Source organism: Acanthaster planci, linkage group LG17 (genome assembly GCF_054643075.1).
Source record: "Acanthaster planci isolate LZ-2023a linkage group LG17, COTS_SCS, whole genome shotgun sequence".
In the NCBI taxonomy this organism is placed as follows: domain Eukaryota; kingdom Metazoa; phylum Echinodermata; class Asteroidea; order Valvatida; family Acanthasteridae; genus Acanthaster; species Acanthaster planci.
This window is the reverse complement of record NC_141793.1, coordinates 8,826,031-8,844,733: the sequence shown is the minus strand read 5'-3', so window position 1 is coordinate 8,844,733 and position 18,703 is coordinate 8,826,031. Positions and strand designations below refer to the sequence as shown.

The 18,703-nt window shown below is 42.4% G+C and overlaps 1 protein-coding gene across 1 annotated transcript; it reads left to right on the top strand.

Annotated features, from left to right (window-relative positions):
- Positions 1 to 1,735: 1,735 nt before the first annotated feature.
- LOC110985549 (microfibril-associated glycoprotein 4-like) lies at positions 1,736 to 16,322 on the top strand. The gene is made up of 4 exons (XM_022246640.2): positions 1,736 to 2,439; positions 6,952 to 7,097; positions 7,763 to 8,024; positions 13,219 to 16,322. The coding sequence occupies exons 1-4, from the start codon at positions 1,842 to 1,844 to the stop codon at positions 13,470 to 13,472; spliced, it is 1,260 nt and encodes a 419-aa protein (XP_022102332.2). The 5' UTR covers positions 1,736 to 1,841; the 3' UTR covers positions 13,473 to 16,322.
- The last annotated feature ends 2,381 nt before the right edge of the window (positions 16,323 to 18,703 follow it).

The window sequence follows — 18,703 nt, the reverse complement described above, 5'->3', positions numbered from 1 at the left end:
CACCCTCTTTTACGAAAAGCCCACTCGTGCCATGAAGTAAACATTTTCAAATACCGAAGTTTTGTCGAATATCGTTTTTACAATGTGTAACTTTTTCCAGAGTTCGTTTTTACGAGATACATTTTTCAGCTTCACTATTACAAGATCTATTTTTAGAAACATTGCCCGTATTTGGAGGCAACTGGTTTTAGATGTACGTTTTTAAAATAGTTTTATGAGATGTATTTTTTCGAGTTGATTTTCATCAGATATAAAATACGTATCTCGCAAAAACGAACTCGAAAACAAAACTCATCAACATAACTTCAAAATTGTGCATGTCGTAAAACGTTTTACCAAAATTAAACAAAAATATTTCTTACAATACTGTTCATGTTTATGAGATGTACCTTTTCTAGTTCAATAAATAACACTCTTCAAGTTCATTTTCACATTTCGGAAAACCAAATTTCAAAAAGATACTTCACTGTTTGAAAATTCCCTATCCATTGCACTATAAAGGGCTTTCCTTCTCTTTGTATGCAACAGTCGTATTTAGTTATTTACTTTTTTATTTTAATTTATATTTCTACAAAATGATATACAAACTAAACAGAAAATATGGCCCCAATAAAACTAATGGGGCGAAGGGTATATTTTGAAACACCTGACACCTACCTGTGGTGATGATTCTGAAAACCTCTGAATGTTTATATGTAATTGTACATGAAAAACGCACCACTGATGATCAATCTCCATCTCTACCCCGGTCGATGTAGTACGGGGTCCAATCTACGCACAAAGGTCTATACCCACACCAACACCAGGTCAACCGCTAGGTCGGCTACACTCGCTCAACCCTTATTACTCACTGAAGATGTGTTAATTTCATGAAATCGGTTAGGGCTTTAGATGATTTCCACCTGCAGGATCACATTTCAAATCACGTCATTACATTTACGAGGGAATCGTGTGTAATAAACTAATACACGGGCAGGCCTTGTTTTCCCTAAAGTTTTGTCTAAGGGTCCTGGATTCAGAGCGGCAGGAAATGTGGTTTGAGATCTATAATTATTAAGTTAATGGTTCTGTGCTTGCTCGCTTACTGTTCGCAAAGTGCGCACAGGAAGGCTTAATAAAACAAAAAAAACAGCACTTTGAAAAGTTCTCTGTCTTTCAGAGCTTGAGTTACCAGAATAATGCACAAAACAGTCCTCTAGTTGGCCCATAGCAATTACAATGTTTTCAGAGATCTTAGACGTAATATATTTGCAGGTGACTTCCCACTTCCCTGATCGTGCCCTCTTCTTCCTTTCCTTAAAGGCTTCCTTTTTAAAAGGCGTTATCAATTGTCGTATTAATCGGTCTGGCACGTCTTCATACGCTGTCTGGACAAGGGACTTGTGTGACGATTGAATTAGGAAGTCGGGACCTTCCTCTGTACGATGACCACTGAATGCCTTTTCACCAATTAATACTAAGAGAATGTGGACAAGTCTGTTGACTGTGTTACTACTGAAAAAATACTATTGCTAATTGTAACTATAATGTAATTAAAAATAGACCTAATTTACAGGAAAGCCAGTTTGATCATGTTCCACGAATCAATCTTCTGCAATGTAATGTGTTAAATGGGATGGTGCCAGTTTGGGTTCTATGCCTCCCTTTCATTTTTTGTATTGTTGCTTGAAACTTTTGGGGGATTTGTCGAGGCTACCGTACCACTGTCATTTCCTGAGTATATCTTTGTGCAGTACACGATTTTGCGCACATGCCCTGGTAGAGTTTATAAACATTACAGGAAGACAGTGGTATAAGCTGTGCTGTTGCCATCTTGGTCGCTGTCTGTGCGCATTCATCTCATGCAAAAAATGGGCCCTTCACACGTGAAAACTGTTCTTTTGTTAGCTGCACTGTATGTCACCGTGACCAAATCTCAAATTGAACACGGAAACAGTTCGGAGACGCAAGAAACTTCGACAAATAGGGACAACCTCGCTAGACCCGATGTTGCCAGAGGGCCGCGTACATTCATCCCGGCAGGGAACGAAGACACGTCAGGCCCGCTGTCTACAGATTTTGACATGACGAGAGAACGTTACCAAAGCAGAACCACAACCCGCAGTAGTACCGATGTGGATGCTCAGCCTCCCGGCACAGATGACCGGGACCGACCCGCTACTCAATCGAGAACGGATGACGACATAAGCTCGGGGAAATTTGTCTGTCAGCCCCACATCACCATCCACTCGCCCGCTGCTTCTACCAGCTCCGGGACGTGCTGCAACTGTTCCACCATTCGGGAGATGATCTCGTCGGAGTTGGCCAGACTTCGGGACAGCTGCCGTGATGCTCTGGGTCGTGGAAACACGGGGCAGCAACTGCAGCAACTTCACTCGGCAGTTTCAGACCTTGCCGTCGTCTTGAAGGCATTTCAACGGCCTGGGGTCCCAGTGCCTGGTAAGACTCTCAATTTATTGATGAAGTTCCTGTTTCATTTTGGAGGACGCCCCTTGGTTGCCCCTTGGCTAGTTAATTTGCATTTTACACTGTACAGATTGAGCGTGTCAACGTTCTCCTCAGTTAGTTTGTATCAGTTGTAAACCTTTTCTTTTGGCTCACGTAGGCTACATTGAGAATATTCGAAACTTTTACAGGAAATTGGAACCCATTGTAGCCGCAAGTTTAGAACCGACTCGTTATGTTACGTGCTTCCATATGGGGAAAAAATAGGAAATAAAAAATAATACCGATATATCCGCCTCTAATGATTATCGCAAAATAGACCAGGAAAACAAAATGTAGGTGCATACGGCAAACTCATTAAATCCCCAGACCAGGAAAGTCAATTTTCCATAATCACGCGTGTACCATTTAATTTTTAAATTGAATGGTATGGTGACTGAATTACGGTAATGTGATAGCCTGTTAGCGTATCGATCTCGGTAGCAGGTCACCCGAAATGTAGTCTAACAATTACGCTCTGCAACCGTACCCTCACTCAGATTTTGCCACTGCGCGTGCAAAAGCCACTGGCAAGGTCTGTTTATTGTCCCAGCACAGGAAACAAATCATGCCTTTGTTGTAACTATACGGAGTGTCAGGTCACCGCAATGCAGTCAGGGTCATCGACGTACAAAATTGGTTTGGCATTAAAGGCTCTGCGCAAATCGCTGGGAATTGAAGAATTTGAAGCTTCGAAAATGCTTCAGCATCAATCATCCAAGTGTTGACTCTGGCTTATGTCCCGTTAACGAAGGCAAACCCGAACGAAGGAAATATCACGGGATCTTTTTTATTTATAGATGTTCACAAGCCATACTCGAAATCAGATATGAACTTTGAAAAAAAAAAGATCGTTTAGTGACTGAAATTGAAAAGGACACAGTGAATTTCGACTTATTTTTCCTCCATCTTAAATTTGAATTGCCTTGGTGATCGGAATGCCATTATCCAAAACAAATCACAACTTCGAATTTTAGTAAAATTTTTACGAAGCGCTTATTACAGCGCTGCGCAAGCTTGTATTTGAAGGGCCCACCTGCGTACTGAGTTCCTGCGTCCCTTCGGGACCTACCGTGACTGTGGGCTAAACGGGCTTCGTCTGATGAGAACTGCACTACACAGCAAAAAGACAACTTGACTATTCCAAAATGTTTTTGCACTTATTCCCTGTCATGAACCAAGTCAATCAAGAAGCACTTCAAAACAGAAAACGTAACCTTCCCATTCCATCCACCCATGCGACCCCCCAGCACACACACACGCAAATTCAGAACACTTTTCATGTCTAGGCAGCCGATGTCGAAACCTTTAACTTTAGATGGTATCTCTATTCACTAATGTGGAAGTTTCCATCAGCTTTTAAACACAGGTGGCTCTAAATTATCCAGCCATTTTTTGATTTGTTAAATTCAGTTCACTCCATATAAACAAAATAATAATTTGGAACTCGTGGTTACCGGTATGTTTAGTTAAATCACAGTGCGGGTCTACAAGCTCTCCTGGTACCAAAGTAATGCTGGAAAATAAAAAATAATAAAAACCCTTGCAGAGCCAATTGAAATGCTGAAAGGTGGATGTTCATAATGCGTACAAAACTGATCCCATGGCATAGTCAGGCCTGGTGGGTCTATAGTGCGGGTTCAATCGGTGCTTAAACGCAAAAACAGTCATGTTGGGAAGTGATATCCGGGCCTGAATCACTCTTCATCATTAAACAAGTGTTGCGCAATGCTGTAGCATTGTTTTAAGATAACTACATCACACCCCCACATTAAATGTCAGTATTCATGTTGGGCAGGATCGGTTGTTCTGCGTGATCCGGCGATGTCTGCGCTCTAAGCAAGCTCGTCAATTTTTTTTTCGCAACTTGGGACCACACTGACAATGTAGTGTGAACATTACACGTCGATACCAAGTAACAGAATTCTCATAGCAAGGGTTAACATCGATTGCGCAACGTGATCGCTAGACCGATCACCATCGTGCCAAACTTGGCACTGCCAAAACTGTGCGTTTCAATTGTTCAACACGCAACTTAACCGCCAAACAGTGGTGACGTCATTATAAGAACACAACTACAACAAATAGCCCCATTTGTTTGAAAACTACGTGAAAATCTGTTAATTGGATAAGCTTGTCCACTGACTGACAAACAGTTCATGCGAGTGCGGGGGCAACTACCATACCTAGGGGAACGTTTGTCCCCTTTGGAGAAGAGCCTGGAGCTCACAAGCTAAGAGCTCCTTGGCCAATGTGAAAGGAACATGGTGTTCTCAATGTAATCTGTGAATTACATCTGTAGGCCTACTTTGGATTTCGTCTTTCCTTTTCTAGGGTGACTTTTATGCTAATGCAATATCCCAAATACTGATGTCATTTAAAGTTAGAAGATAACGGTGTTCTGGTTGTTTTAGCATAAAGTCTGTTGAAAGTTCTGGAGTATTTACATGTTTGTTGTCGTTTTTTGCTGGTTTCCGTTTTCGTTTTATTTTGATTTTTCTCTCTTGTTCATTTGGTCTTTGTGTAGGCACGGATGGGGATGGAGGGTCAACCCCACTCCACCCATTGCGATTTCTTGCTATGTCTTAAGGCTGGGAGACCCCTAAATAGCAGAAACTATGTAGGAGTCTTATTTGTGTGTACGGTTGAGGACAAAACAAAGGGATTAAATTTAACCGTGGCAACTACCCGCACGAACAAAGATTTCCCGAAACCCATCTCCAGCAGAAAATCCTGGATTCGCCCCCGGTGTACACGGATTTACATCCACACAGAAAACAAATGAAGTTTGTTCAGTGTAAAGGTGTGTTTAGCATGTACTACTTGAAATAAAAAAATGAACCCCAACAAGGACAAAACAAGTACTTTATGCACTTCCTCATTTCCTTAGGTCATACTTCAGGGAAACCGAATATAGGGTCTAGACCAGTAAATCAGTTGCTATAGACAACAGTGATAAATATCCCCACTTTAAAAATTCAGGAAAGGTATTCCAGACACATATCAAATTAAAGCTCACTTGCTCATCTTTCATTTTCCTTTCAATTTTCTGTGGCTTGACCGATGACTTTTGAAGATATTTCTCTCCAGAGAAAATCACCCCTCAAAACAGTCAAGAGGCCCGTGGCCATTGTGGAGGATACTTTGAGAAATACAAGCTGACAGTCTTGCCCCCGCATTTCATCCACCTTTTTAACAAACCACCCAGTCCACGTGCCACGAAAGGCTCTAATAGCAGAGAATTTGACAGCCTGCAAATCGTGATTTGGTCCGCGCTGGCAATTTTGGACCTATTTACTGGCCTGCAACCTTTAGTCTCCGAGTCCTTCCAAACATTATGTCAAGGTGCCCTTCAATGTCTTCTGTGAATGAGAATGAGAGAAATCACACCTGCTCAGTGATGTTTTGCGGTAAAAACAGGAATGTTGCGGTCGCATTCCAAAGCACACAATTGCTACACTGAATGTTTAAGTAGGCCCTACTGCTTTTTCTGAATATAGATCATCCCGGAACTTCCTCGTCCCTTTCCATCTCATTAATTCCCAATGTCATCTTTTAATGACATGTCCATGTATCATGCCTTGAGTGGTGATATAATAGGGAGAATTTTATAATCATGAAAGGACGAAGGCCTATTTGCTTTTTCAGTTTATGAACCGTAGACCCAACGGGCCATAGACCTATATTTGCATATTGCCAAAAACGCGCCTATATAGTTAAACCATATACATTGTTCTTTGGTTAATGCTGACAGCTCAGTTTTGTTTCATTGGGGTCCATTTGATGTAACTTTTTAGCACGAATTCTAATAATAATAATAACAACTGAAAGATTTCAACTGAAACATTTAACATTAACTTAGGCTAATGTTTCAATAGGCCTTTGCAAAACAAAACAGGAATGAAGTCTGGAAAAATTGTATGAGTATTTGCACTAAAGAGTGTATGGAATTATGAGTGTAGTCAAGGGGAATTTATGCTGGAAATATCCGATTTACTGTTTAAGGAAACGTCTATAGTATAATACAGGTCCATAGTGCAGCTCTCACGTCCACACAAAAGCAAAGTGCTCAACCCAAACATTTTCTTAGACTTGGATCCAACCGTATCACCAATATCGCTTGAAGTATAGCATTAAATGTAATAATATAGCCTAAACCCGTGTCGAAATGATCAAGAGAGTCTCTCTTACACACTACATGTTTGCAGATCAAATAACAGATACATTGTACTTTGTGCATTCTTTTTGTCATCTTTTAAACCTAGATGTGACCTAGAATTAACCTATTCCCATTTCTTTTTTGTCCTTTTTTCACATTCAACTACGCTATTGCTGTTGACAGCATCCTTTTAATTGTGCGCATGTAAAATTCTCCAATGTCAACAAGTTTAGTGGACTTTTTAATTTCGCGTCAATCAGCACACAGAAAATGAAACATGTACGATACATGATCTTTGTTTGTGGCAGCGACATTGGTTGGACTGCCGAAGGATTGTTCAGAGGCACTGGCGAGAGGTGCTACGAACAGCGGCGTGTATATGGTCCAACCTCTGGATTTCTCAAGGGCGATCGAAGTGTACTGCGATATGGAGACTGATGGTGGTGGATGGACGGTAAGACCATCAGGAACACAATTTCAACTATTATTGTTAAAGTGGAAGGAGATATTTATCCCTATTCCCCTGCATGCAGCAACATCCCAGTCAATTTTTTTTTCCAAATTGTGTTTCGGTAACTGTGTTGTAAAGATGTGTAAACGAAAAAAGTGTCTGTGTGCGCGCACGCTCTGTGGTGTTACTTCGCGAAACCAATTGTTTTTACGTAGCGATTTTCACAAAGTAATAGTGGAGTGGACCTTAGTGTTATTTCTTGTTGTCGGTGACGATTTAAAAGTTGGGGTAATTATTTTACTCATTGTGCAACTTGGTATTTTTCCTCAATGCCTAAAAACTATTTGGCATTCGTTTGTACACTCAACATTCAAAAATTATCCCTGCTTTTCCCGACAAAAGAGGGTGCTGTTACCTTGATGTCATTCAGGCAATACACTGCATCTGTTTTCAGGTTTTCTTTTTAAATTTCCTCTTGGAGAGCATTTCTGATGAAGGTGTTCTGTCATGCACTCACACAATATTGAATCACAAAAGGAAAGGAAAGTTTAACGCAGCAAAATATCAGATAGTTTAACCACAATTAGCGCTCAAAATTAATGAACGCTAAGATTTTCTCCCTGGAATGAAATCACAGTAAGTTTGTCTCATAAATATGATTTTAATAGGTTTTCCAACGGCGCAAAGACGGTACAGTCGACTTTGACCGCAACTTTGCCCAATACCGTCGAGGCTTTGGCGACCCTGAGGAGGAGTTCTGGCTAGGTAACGACAACCTTCACCGACTAACCGCGCAGGATGAATACGAGCTGCGCGTCGATCTCACGGACTTTGAGGGTAATTCGGCATACGCCAACTACGACTTGTTCCGCGTCGCTGACGCCGAGGACAACTACAGGCTGACAGTTGGAGAATATTCCGGCACAGCTGGTAAGATATGAATAGAACCTCACTGTTAACGCCCTCAGAGACTATGAACACAACTTGGTCGACATTCGCCCATTTTTCACGCCAATCCTGTGATCCAGAGACTGATTGCACCCGCCGCACATAACCTATAGTGGGTAAACTGGGTATCAAACATCACCAACATGGCGTCCTGCCATAGCAAAGTGTGTTTTGAGTGGTTGTTTACCAAAAATGAAGCCATTTTTCGGTTTTGTACTCAGCACATAAGTAGTCAGTAATTTAGTCAGTGTTGGTAAATTACACTTAGGATGCTCTTTGCTATGAGATTACACCACGTTTGTCGATGTTTGATACCCTGTAGGTCACGTGGCTTGGTGGGCGCAATCAGTCTATTAGGAAGTACGCAAGCAAAGAACGCTTGGGCTTTTCATACTTGTATTGAGGTCACAAGATTTCCGAGAGAATCGTTTTTGTGGTATTGCATCGCATTTTGTGATAAATCAGCTCAATATATTCATGCATTTTCCGGCGTTGACAAATTTTACCACAAAGCACACTAACGAGAGCCGAGTCTGATAAAACACACTTGATATTCCGGGCAAGATGCCTTCCAACTAGCAAAAAACCCCCGGTGAATAGCAACAATAGCTCTTCCCATTCATAAACATGCATTGAAGTTGGACATCCAGCACCGGTTGAATATGTACTGAGCCTGCAATGACTTTTTCTTAAACAATTATTCTGCATCTTTGTACTCTTCTTCGTTGTGTGAAAACGTCTTTCTAAGGCGAACAGGGAAACGTCGCGTGTGTGAGTTTGAACGTTGAACACAAATTGATTGCAGCTACCCTTCAACATTGCTAGACTGCATTAGATACACGTACATGTATAAATCTTTCCGATGCTCATAATTCATCACTGGACTGGATGAAAAACAAGCAATGCATTTAGGCACAACCCTATGATAGAAGAGTACCAGCAAAACATATACCTTTCCACTTTATTTCATGCTTTTTTACCAAAGGTAGATTTAGAATAAAGTTATTTGTAGAAGTAACATTCTTAAACTTGTCAGAAAAAGAAAACTTTAGGCCTTTCCTTCCACGAACACCAGTTTCTAAGCCCATGATATCGCGTATGTCAATGAGCTGGTACTGACCAGAATCAGGACTCGACGCACATTCATCCCCGCATTGGCCAATCACGATCATTTTTCAGCCTATGGCCTTCGTGCATAAAATGCATCCCATGATGCAACGAGAACGCAGTAAAGGCTTATTGTATGCTGTGAATCTGTGACGAGGAGTACCAAGTGAATCTTCATGATAGACGCTCCACGTACCCTGCAAGCAGCAGCGGCAAACTTCTTCTACATTGTGGATTATACACGTGGATTGATTATTGGTAGATGAGTATTCAGACGGGATCTTTTTTAATGATTTCCTGTAGGCTACACGTACACAGTCAAACTTGCAATTAAGGTTTGAACAATTTTTCGACCTCTTCCTCAGAAGTTCTTCACACGAGTCAAATTTAAGTAAATCGGTACGAGAACATGAGTTACGGTTTCTGCTCTGTTATGGGTTCCAGACTGTAATTTTCAGAGTCAATGATGAGTGTGCGAACTCCTTGATTTGTTGCTTACATTTTTTTCTATAACAAAAGGGGACAATTCCAAATTTTAATTTCCGTTGTTTCAAAATTTCAGTTTCTCCTGTATTTCATACTTCAATGAGAAAAATGCCAGCGAGATATATTTGAATTAATTTAGATTAGATGAATTTAATTAAGATTACAGAGATTTTTTACAGAATTGTAGTTGGTGAAAGCAACCAACCGTCCATTTCGCTGTTAAGCCCATAGCTGTTACTCTGCGCATACCAAAACGCATGAATAGTAAATTCCATTATACAAGACAAACGATGCATAGCATCATTATTATCGTCGTTCTTCTGTGATCCATCATGGTAGAAGTATATTGCCCAGACGAAGCTATCGGATGCAGACTGCCACAGCTTTTGCGCTCGCGTCCCATTGTCAACTTCCACCTGGCCCACCTGGGTGTTGCGTGGTTGGTCCATGGGTCTCCTGCGGGCAGTGTCGGGGTGGAGTCCCCTTGTACATCGACGCTCAGCTTAAGGGAGACATGATTGGCTGGCGTGTCAACCGGTTGCCGTCAGACGAGGCCAAAGAGGGATTGACGTCCTTGTAAATGATGGTTGCGTGGATATTCTTCAGACCAGTGATCCTCGTGATACAGCGGTGTTGGTGACAGTCCAAAGTCGGACCGCCGGACGCCGTTGACGTGCCACTGGCACGTCATATTGAAGGCTCGATGCCTTCGCTCGTCCTCAGTTAGGCTTCCACGTCGCCGACCCATAGACCTATAGTAGAACGTAAAGGACACAAGTCATGTATATTTTCAGCTAGGTTGAGAGGTTAATGCGTTTGTTCTGCCACACCCGGTTTAGTTGTTCAAAGGTTGACGAAGCGAGGTCTATTTGTCGGGGAATGTCGGGAAAAGAGATCCTGAGGAGTCTGTGTCGCAGCCGAGATACCCAAATTTCTCCTTGATTGGGACAGTCAGGTTCATAACAGTAGGTGACGCGATCGATAGGCCAAGGCCGGTGTAGCTCTAGGTCTTCGTTTTGGCCCTGACACTTGCATTCCCCATTGTCCCGGTTTCTTTCTCAAACTAGCTCTTGAGTGAGATAGGCTACTGGTCGTGTTTTTCTGTATGAACAGGGCGGTATCGTCGGCATAGTCCAGTGTCTGTAAAGGGCTTGTCTCCAACTATTACTCGGAGATCTGACTGGCAGCAGTTTAGGATCCGGTCGATGACACGGCATAATAGATTTTGGGCGGGAATGTAGCCCAGATGTACACCTAAGGTGGTAGGCCTATAAAAGGGGGTTGAGATATCGTCTCCAAAACGCCCGGTCGAGGTACATGTGCTATCCTCATGCTGAGCCTGAAGCAGATGAAGCAGGAATGGTGGGACTGTACATGTAGTGCTTTCAGGACTTGCCATAGAGCTTCCTGATCAGCTGAGTCGAAGGCTGCTTCTGTGTCTTTTCATATGTCTCTTTACGACGTAGTTCTAACAGGAATCGGAAGGCACAGCACTTTCTGTTGAGCAGCGCTTCGTGAAGCCAGACGGCTTTGGCGACTGTGACCGTTGAGTATTTATTCTAAGCGAGATAGTTGGACATGGTTGAATACCTTTCTGGGGACTGACAACAGCGTGATAGGCCTTCATTTCGATGACCCTTTCCTATGTACAGGGAGATGGTGCCGTCTCTCCATTCAATATGAGCCCAATACCCAAAGGCCATATTTTGAGGAAGAGATTATAAAGTGCCTCGTTACTGGGGCCTCTGCACACTTGAGAAGTTCAGGAGGAATGATGTCAACGCGTGAGGTCCTGCAATACGTCCGTTCCTGAGTTTTCTGATGGCACAACGTACCTCGGCCGGGATGGGGTGTCTCAGGGAACATCCTGTAACGGGGACTGCGGCTGTTGCCTGTGCATTGAGGTCAGGGCGGGGCATGGCTGGTGGGTGGTTGAGCGTGGGGTTGCAGTGTTCTTGCCAGCGGGCCACCATCTCCTCGACCGTCTTGCATGGGTTGCCATCAGTCTCATTTATTGGGGAAATTCTACATCCATGTTAAGGGAGCCACGCATACGCTGGTTGGACTGAAAGGATTGACGCAGGCTCTTTCGACTTGACCCTTCTTCTGTGCTATCAGCGGGTTAGCCATAGATCTCAAGGTCGGGTTTTTAGCTTTGAAGACGCCTGTTAGATTGCGCGCTCCGATTGTCGCCACCAGACTTTCACTAGGGCCTTGTTGACCTGCTGTTCCATGATTTGGAGTGGGTTGTTACGGCTACCGTAGGGTTTAAAAGAGTCAAGGCCCGTGGAGCTTCAGCCCACTGAACTATACCCTACTTGAAAGCCACATGTTTGTCTCCCACTACGAGGACGAGAGGTTGGACTTATTGGTTTAAATTATTGGTCATAATGAGCTAGCTATTATTCTGGTATTTAGACTTTTTCAAGACACAAAATGCCATCAGTAGCGGGGAGTAGCATCATGTCCATAAGCTCCAAACAATAGAACAGCATCGAGGCTGTAACTGCAGAACATGCATATTACTCTGTTGTTAGCCATTACGTAAGAACCCCCATTAAATTGTGCGAAGCCTGAAAGAGGCTTATTTAACTAAAGGGCCTGTGTGGCTGACAGGCCTAGGCTCGGTGTCTGCTATGTAGAACGCTCTTCATTTGTCAAACTTTGTAAAGAATCAATGCACCGTTCCCCATTTGTAAAAAGCTGCAATTTGAAACCAGTTCAAGGAATGATTGGTATTTTTGTCTTCAAGAAACGAATTTTAATTGAGAACAACCCTCAACACTCGCACTTTGACGCTTACCGCCAAGCCTGTCTCAACGATGTAGGCCTACTCATTTTGCTCGCTGGTGTCAGTTGAGCGGTAGTGGCAATCAGGGCCCAAGGAGCGCTCGGTTTGTAAAAAAAATGGAAGTATAATTATAATTTGTAAACAGTTCCTTGACTTCTGCACTCATCTGCTTAATATGCACTGTATTTACAAGTCCTGACGTGTGACAGTTGCTTAATCATGAAACATTTCGGGTGCAACATTAGCTGTACAAAATGAATGGCTACCAACGATTTATCTCAAGTAGGTGACGCACGTGCTTCCGTCATAACGAATAGAATATGATCCTTCTGAGGTGGAAGGAGATCACATGTCCGGTTTCGCTTATGAGGGTAGATAGAGCAACCATTGTTAAAGAAGTATTGTTTCCGAAACCAAATCCTGGCAGAAGCAGATGAAAACCCGCAGACGGATTGAATAGGGTAATCTGTGTTTAATCAGTAAGATCCAAAAACAAACTTCTTAAAGCTGGCTAGTTTGATGAACATAATATAGCAACTAATTATAATAAACGTGCTTTTCAGTCCATCAAACAAAATGTTAAACGTGCACGCAGCTATAAAACGCAATAAAAAATACTACTGAATAATCTACTACTAAACTGAAAATTCCAACCTAATTGGGCAAATGTAATAAGGAAAACCTGACACCAACTAAGGATGATATTTCTGCAAACTTTGGCAGTCCATATAAGTAGACATTGCTACAAATTTGTGACGTGACACTTTACATTGCGCACACCGTCTCTTTCAGGTGATGCGATGGCCAATCATGACAACCAACCCTTCACAACCAAGGACCGCGATAACGACAACTGGGGTACCAAGAACTGTGCGAAGGAGTACCATAGTGCATGGTGGCACAACAGTTGTTACTATGCCTCGCTGAATGGAGACTACCTGGGCGGTAACACGGACAGCTACGGCAAGGGAGTGGTATGGTACCAGTGGAAAGGCTATTACTACTCGCTGAGAACCTCCGAGATGAAATTCCGGATGAAAAACTGAGAATAGTACGGAAATTATTAGCACTTTAACAATGCACAAAGCAGTAGTCATATACATTACATACGCTTCTTGTTATGGAAAACATGGAAAGCAGTGTTTGATAGTTTATTTTGGTAACTATGTTGCCTTTACCGGCTGTACTGAATTGACACGAATATCTAGACACAGCTTGTGGGATGCATATTTTTTTCCTAGGGAGGTTAGGGAAATTATAATAAAATGGGCGTATCTTAACCGTTGCGTTTTCGTCTAGGAAAGCTGGGGGCAGTTATCATAAATGGGATACACAAACTTTTAAGTATAAGACACAACCAAACTGCTCTTCCGGCCGACTTGCATGGTAGCTCTGTTAGAGGAGCGTTATACTTAGAACCAACAAACCAAGAGTTTGATTCTCTATGTGTTAATTTTTTTTCTTGGTTGGGAATTAGGTGGTTGGTAGATGTTTCTATAATTGGAAAGTAAAGCCCCACATTTACCTTGGCACTGAAGTTGGTAAGTGTCTACTAGCTCGCAGTTAACCACTTCCGCGTATAGGATAATTACCCCTAACCTTCCTAGGAAAAAAATTACACTTGTCGGATTATTTTGTAAGGCCATTTGGTCGTCCCATTTTAGCCTTCGTTAGAATTCTCTTATTAACCTTAGCTGATACAACCCCGCATACTTTGTACCCTGTGAATTATTGAACCGCAGGAAATTTTCCGCGGTCGCACTGAGCCCAAGATTTTTCGAGAACAAAACCTCTGGCGTAATGCCAGTTAGGACATGGGTGTGATTCGGCCTACTGCCCCATTGATCATAGGAATGACCTTGCTTTACTTTAAATGGATCCAAAAACACTTTACTCGTCTGGTGTATGGGAGAGGCAATGCCTGCTTTACTATCCAGAGAGTTGGATGAGTTCGAGACCCCGACCTAAAACTTGTTTCTGGCTTGGTCGTTGGTTGAGCGTTGTCGCGACTTCGGTCGTGCCTGTGTCACGTCATAGTTCCGACCAAACGAGTTTGGAGTTGGTTTACCGCCGGTTCGAAATGACGAAAAATAAATATTTTTGTCATCTCCAAAATAAGTGAATCATGTACTCCCGATTTGTTGTTGCGTGTAGCGAACCAAAACGCATTCTTCTAAAAAGTGTAAAAAGAGAGAGCAGTGGCGTTAGAATCTTGCTGAATGACGTTGGTCAACGATTTCTTCCGCTGCCGTGTAGGCCTACTTTGCCTCTCTGGGATGATCTAACCGTTCCTCAGTTCTAAGTTTTTAGGGGCCACCCTTAAATATGTTCCTGGTCATTGATTTAATGTCCCTGTAGATTATTCCTAACACTTGAACTTTGTCCAGGTCACACCTGGCCCCGACAAACACATTATGTAGCGAGACAAGCGCGGGGCATTTCAAGCAAAGGCGTAAAAAAAAAGTTATACGGAAGCAGCAATCAGATTATCGATCGGCAACTCAGGTAGCTCCGCGTATTTAGTAAATTGTTCTATAGTATATTGCACTCAGAGTAGAATAGAGCTTGGAAGTGGACCCCTGATGGCGCACTTCCGGAACCCTTGGATAAGAAACCAACCTTCCAAAATTCGCGGTTATGTTTTGTCATTTATTTCTTCAAAAAAATCCCTCTGAAAAGGGCATTTGTAAAATATTTCCTAGCATATTAATTTCTAGAAACTGCAAAATTGCCTGACCCGAAAAAGAAATATCGTGCCAAAACATGAGTTCACACTTCCGAAAATCTAAAATACATGTCGACCAGTGCAGTTGCGTGTACTCTTACGTGAATGTTCACAAACAAAATTATTTTATGGCTGTCTATAGATAAAAACTTTAGACAGGAGACCAAAATTAGCAGTTTACAATTATTTACAATTACAGTGAATCAACTCAAAGAGATAATCAGCATTTATGAAAAATTTCAAATCTAATCTATTCCTTGCTGAAAAGAACCACATTAGGCCAGCCCAGAACCCGTTGCCTGTAGGCAAATTAAATCTGAGCAACGTTCTCGCGTAAGTACTGAATTGAAGATAAACATACACATTCGAGGAGACCTAGGGAGGCCAGTGCTGGAAGTGAAAGGTTGATGATGAAATTTATTTTTACCCATCTTCAGGTGACTTTTCAACAATATTATTAAAAGAACACAAAGATAAAATTCTGACATGAGTGTTTCTTGGGGTGGCTTTAGTCAGACATCATTCTTCTAAAAATGATAGAAATTACAGGGCAGCCTCATATAAAATCGCCATAGGTGGGGGCTCTCCGATTAGGGTTCTTATATAGCTCGCTGCGTGACCTTTGACTTAACTTGCAGGATCTATTTGGCAAGTCAGTTAATTTATGTTTCCAGGTGAGACACTTTGTTGATGGTAGACCAGCCATCTTCAAAAGCGAGCTAATGGGTCTTGAATGCGTCACTCTAAAGACACTTTGCTCATAGACCACTCTCATTTTACCAAAGTTTACTTAAATATCACCTTTTGGTTGGTTTTCGATTGTACCTCAAATTCGTTCAAAATTTACATTTGTCCCTTTGATTTTAAATAGGGTTGTATTTTCATGTAGCAAATATGCGTACGTGTGTTATATGGTATTTTGATAGCTGTGTGGACTTTTAATACTTTGTGAATTCTTCTTTTACTTTTGTACTGAGAGCTGTAGTTTTAGCAGCCACTTGTAGGCAAAACATTACTGTGACGTCAAAAGAGAGGTAAGAACATGAAAGTAGTTGAATCTGGTGGAGAGAAAAAGAAGTAGTTGAATCGACCAGGCCGTAAATTTACATGGACACACTGCAGACGGATACACAAAAGGTGAAATTAAATTGTTTTCTACAATTTTAAATAATTTGCTGACTATTTCCAAACCTTCCTCTAGGGCGTCACAATTAGTCAGTGTCCTCTGGTGTTCAGATGAAGGATCTTGATTTCGAAACAGGATGATTGAACAGAATTTCCGAGAAAGTGTAATTTGGAAGAGTTTATATGAAATCTTACACTTACAAAGTTCAGTAATTACATGATACGAGGTCACGCTGCACATCCGACAAACGTCAACGGTGTCCTCAATGAAGTGCTGCTGCTGTAAGCACAGAGTATAACCTACCCGGCTATCAGCTAAAATGGCTTCCACTGAATTTTACTGCTTGTGGTTTGTAATCTCAGCTGACATTTTCAACCTACCCGGCTATCAGCTAAAATACAACATTTGGATGTAACTTTGTTAATGTGGTTTCTACCATGTGATGTACTAATTTCTAATACACCAGCTAGCTTTCAATTCCATTTCCGGCAGCCGCTCTGTTTGGTGGATTCAATTGTCGATAAAAACGTGCACCTGACAAAACCTTGAAGTCCAGAGCGGATATGATAACGGATTACACATATCTTGCTATCCACTGAGACGAAAGTCTCACTCTAGCATTGTATTGTGAGCCCATGGCCGCATGTTAGTGAACATGTATTGACTTGGTTTTTACTAATCCAATCTTTTTGAAACGTGGCACATGCAGACTCTCGTTATGACTACATCTGTGAAGTTTCAGTCAATCCGATACATACGGTCCGCGGGCATTGAGCACATTTTTGGCAGACCTTTCGCTTGAATAGCTTGACCGATTTTTCACAATTCGGTGTCGAAATCAACTGCAAAACATTACTGGACTCCAGAAGTCTCGGTTCGGGAAAAACGCAGAGCGACGATGTTGGATATCGGGCAGAGTGTCCAGGGTAGGTGTTGGTTCCACCCCAGCTCTTTTTGGATTGAGGTTTGTTGGTGTATTCATAGTGATTGGTACATTAATAAAAATTCAAAGTTAGATTCAAATACATGTAATTATTATACGGTCTTTTAAAAAACACAGCAAGAGGGGCTCCCTCTATTGACAGAGTCTCCCTATGTGTATGCCATGACAGCGGTATTCCCAAAACCCAATATTCATCATCATTATGATCATCATGTCTCTTGCATGTTGACACTCGTGGGCCAAACGTGAGCCACCAGTTATCTCCGCAAAAGGGGATCCTGCACGAGGCCTACTCTTCGAAGTCCACGTTTAGCTCCTCAAGATCTCTGTTGATGTCAATCCAGCGGGTGCGTGACGTTCTCCCTGGGTCTCGTCCAACCGGCGGAGTTTTAGTCGAACTTGAGAATGGCCTTCTCGGCTGGTCAGTTGGTAACCGTTGAAGGTGACCGAACCGGCGTACATATACCCAGCAAGATATGGGATGGAGGGTACACTCCTAGATGTCCAATCCCTGTATACACTCGAGACTATTGTTACCTAACACACCCGTAGATGTCTGTAAAGAATTCCCGAGATTCCGATCAAACAATAACCAACACAAAGGTGGGGGTGCTCTCCGTCGCATATCTTGCTTCATATATGTGCGCTCACGGCGATGAGCAACTATAGGTAGACACAGCAGGTTGTTGCAGATTCGCTGTCCGAGTCTGAGATCTTCATTAGTCATACCGTGTCTCCATCTTAAGGCCGCGATCATTCGGAGGGCTCTGGTGTCGAATTGATCTAGTCGGGCGGCTAGAACTTGTTGAGCGGTCATTTTGTCCAATCCAGAGCTGAGAGAAGCGAAGTGTTATGAATGCTCAGCCTGACATCCCTTAAGATCGAGCAATGCTTCTCGAGTAGCTTCCAGAGAGCTTAAACAACCCTCCTAAAAGGGCTCGTTGGTGATCAGTTCCTATCTCTTAGATCCAGTATTACAAACCCATTGAGGTCCCAACTCTGTAGAAAGACCTACTTGGAACAAAACACTGTAAATAACAGTGGTGTAAATTTGTGCAGGGGAACTGGTGGGAAGGTATAAATCCAAAGTTTGCCCGGGTGCTGACACCATATGATACTAGGGAGCGCTGTTCACTATACAGATGCATGCTTACAATCCCTGAATCTTGCATCAAAACAACCTATGTGTATGTATGGATTTTTGTTTCATTTTTCTCCCTTATCCAGCGCATAATACATTTTGGTAATTGAAGAGTCCGACAAAGATTCCTCAAAGTCCACCGTAAATGTTTTTTGTTTTTTACCTCAGGAAAAAAGTGCGGGGAATGGATGATTCAATAGCCCATTCCCCCACTCAAAAAGTTGGGGCAGAGCATACACCCCTCATAGCCCGCCAGGATATTTACGCCCGTGGTAAGCGGCCCATTGCGAAAGCCGTTTTTTTCTACTGTAATCTGTACAGAAGTACACGGAGGAGCCTAGA